The sequence below is a fragment of the Chaetura pelagica genome, unplaced genomic scaffold, assembly GCF_000747805.2.
Source record: "Chaetura pelagica isolate M959 unplaced genomic scaffold, ChaPel_1.0 scaffold356, whole genome shotgun sequence".
Classification (NCBI taxonomy): domain Eukaryota; kingdom Metazoa; phylum Chordata; class Aves; order Apodiformes; family Apodidae; genus Chaetura; species Chaetura pelagica.
Genome location: NW_009953964.1, coordinates 7,153,124 through 7,155,948, shown reverse-complemented (window position 1 = coordinate 7,155,948; position 2,825 = coordinate 7,153,124). Strand labels below are relative to the sequence as shown.

At 44.6% G+C, this 2,825-nt stretch overlaps 1 protein-coding gene across 1 annotated transcript in view; it reads right to left on the bottom strand.

Moving 5' to 3' along the window:
• The window catches only part of LOC104392577 (ovoinhibitor-like), a 10,315-nt gene extending 8,074 nt beyond the window's left edge, over positions 1 to 2,241 (bottom strand). Inside the window, exons 1-4 of the mRNA XM_010001992.1 lie at positions 2,187 to 2,241; positions 1,464 to 1,483; positions 504 to 640; positions 315 to 375 (exon numbers count right to left, since the gene is read on the bottom strand). Coding sequence (XP_010000294.1) covers positions 315 to 375; positions 504 to 640; positions 1,464 to 1,483; positions 2,187 to 2,241 — 273 coding nt within the window. The remainder of the gene's footprint in view (positions 1 to 314; positions 376 to 503; positions 641 to 1,463; positions 1,484 to 2,186) is intronic.
• Between the last annotated feature and the right edge of the window lie 584 nt (positions 2,242 to 2,825).

Below are 2,825 nucleotides of genomic sequence, written 5' to 3'. Positions count from 1 at the left end.
GAAACACTGTGATTTGCACTTTGTGAGGTCCTTCACAAGATCCTTTTGGAGCTATCCAGGTGGTGAGACCCAACCTTCAGCCAACACAACATTTTAATTTATTATTAATTAGAGAGGCTAGAAGTCTAAATTAGAAAAGCACAGAGACATGGTACCAGACAGTCCATAGATATCCTCTCAGCTTTGATCACCATCAGATTTTAATTCCCCCTGGACTGTGCAGACCAGCTGTGCACATTGTGATTTCCCCTTGTATGGTGTTTGGACTGATCCCTTTTATAGTCAGCTAAAGTCTTCCATGGACTTTGTCTTACCACAATAGATTTTGGCTCGCATTTTCCATCATGTGCCTTCTTCACATTGGTCCCATGTTCACTAGAAGAAAACAGGCCTGTGTCGTGGATTGCTGAGAGCATCCTCTACGCAGTCCATCTCTGGAGGATGGAGCTGCCAGCCTTGCCTCAAGTCCCTGCAGTGTCTGCTGGGTTTCCAGCAATACTCACCCATTGTGGAAGCAGATCCCACAGTCGTTGCTGTACGTGTTGCCATCAGTGCCACAGACTGGACTCAGGTTCCTTGGGCAAATTATCAAGACCGTCCCATCCTTGGTGACGTGACTGGAATACTGGCTGCAATCAACCTGCAAAAGCAGCACGGAATCAGCCCCAACATTGGCTCCCACACAGAAAGAAACCTCCATGCAGCCTCCCACTGCAGCCACAGGGCCTGCAGCTCCTGTCAGGAGGAAAATTAGCGTTATTATTTTGAATCTGCTCAGACAGTCAGGAGGAGTGAGCCTTCTCTACAGAAGTTTCTGATCATGCTTTCCTGCCAGGGTCCGGGGAAGGCAGGGCACAGAGGAAGGATTACTGTGGGTGAGGCAGTGTCTAATGAAGACAGTAGGTAATTGGGAGCCCAGCTCAGCAGAGCCCCTCAGCTCACAGACCCAGCGTGCTGTAGTCTCTGGGGAGTTCCTGGAGTCTTGTAACTGCGTGGGAAGAACCTGCAGACAGATCCATCACGCAGACCCTGCTGTTCTCCTCTCTGTGATGTAGCTATAGAAAACCTATGCAAGGAACACAGTTCTGCAAGTCTTACTGTATAGGAAAAACTATCAGAATCACAGATATTGATGCTTTCCAAGGCTATCATCTTAAGATAGTATTCCTCATGAGAAGGGCAACTACTGTCTTTGGCTTGAAGTAACAAAAGTATGTGTAAGAGTTAATACAATAGGGGTGTTTAATTACTTCTCGCTTTCTTCATTTCATTTCATGAACTGAAAAGATTGTGAAAAGTGGGAGATCTTTTACTTTCCCATGAAATTGGCAATAATATTCACTCATGCACTGGCAAATATTATTTGAACAGCCAAGCTTTCATTAGACTTAATCCACTTGCTCATCAGGTAATTACATACTGTTCCTGCTTTACCAGAAACTTGGAACAGATCTGTAACTCACCTCAACTCCAAAGGCAGCACCTAAAAGAAAAAAAAAAAAGGAAAAAAATCATATTGATATACTGAGAAGATATGTAAGTTATTATTTTATAATAAATTCAGTTCAGTTACTATTGTTGACTAGTTTGGCTTAAGAAAATATGGAATTTTACATTATGCCAGTAAGTGGCCATAGGATGTATTAAAAGTTACTACATTTCCTTGCACTTCTGAGGGTAGATAAACCAGGGGAGAACACATAGTAGCCTATCCATAAGAAGGGATGGATTTCAATTCGATACTCTTGGACTTCGATGATTTGATATTTGACTTCCAAAACATTTGGACTTGTGTGCTTAAAACGATGGTTTACCACTGGCACTGTCCATCTCCAAACATATCCTCAATTACCAGCAACAGCACAGTAAGCTTACAGACCCATCCTAGAAGTTAACATTTGCATTTTTACGTCCTTATACCCAGCACTCCCATGTGCAAGCCCCTGCACTGTGACTGCTCCCTCAGCAATTTGCTGCTACAAACCAAGAAGATGAAAAGAGTTGCCTGTATGAAATTTGCTGAAACCTGTCTTGAATTCTGATTTTTTTGTTACACACTCTCAGGAAGAATATTTCTTGATGGAATGAGGCTCTCCTCCATGTTACAAGACCAAAATACTTCTACTGAAACGAAAACTCAGCTCTGATACAGCTCATCAATCTCTGACATCTCAGGAAATACTCACCCAAGTAGCAGCAAAGGGCTAGAGCCGCCTTCACGAAGACCCCCGTTATCTTCATGGCAGACAGAGACACCAGCCCAGTGCAGCCTGCTAGCTCTCTGTGCGGGAGAGGAAGAGTGCAGGTAGGAGCAGGAATATATAGCACACCACAGTATTGAGTGGTCCCACCTTATTAGGTAATGCTCCAAGTCTGTCATCAGCGTTCAAAGCCAAAAAAATTATTTACCCAGCCCTAGATTTGTAGCTAATGATTGACATAGGTGTGTATGCCAGGAAGGGACTTTTTGTGAGTGGGAAGCATGCCAGGACCCCTCTCCTCGCAGATGGATCTGCCCCTGCCCTGGGCTGCCCCTCTCATGGCTGAGACACATTGATGGCTCATATCTGCCCTGCAACTGGCTCAACGCAATTAGATTTTCCTCCTCTTTTAGAGCTTTCAAATGAGCTGACAGCTGACAGCCAACACCCTTGTTATTTAACGTCAGAGCACGATTTTGTACTCTTCCCTGCTACATCTCATCTCAGTTTGAGCCCAGGCAATTTCAGCCCAGAAGGTCACCCTGCGCTCTGCAGGAGAAATCCCGCTCTTCTCCTGTTTCAAAAAACTCCGCAGCGCTTTGCTCCAGGTGCCAACTTTTCTTG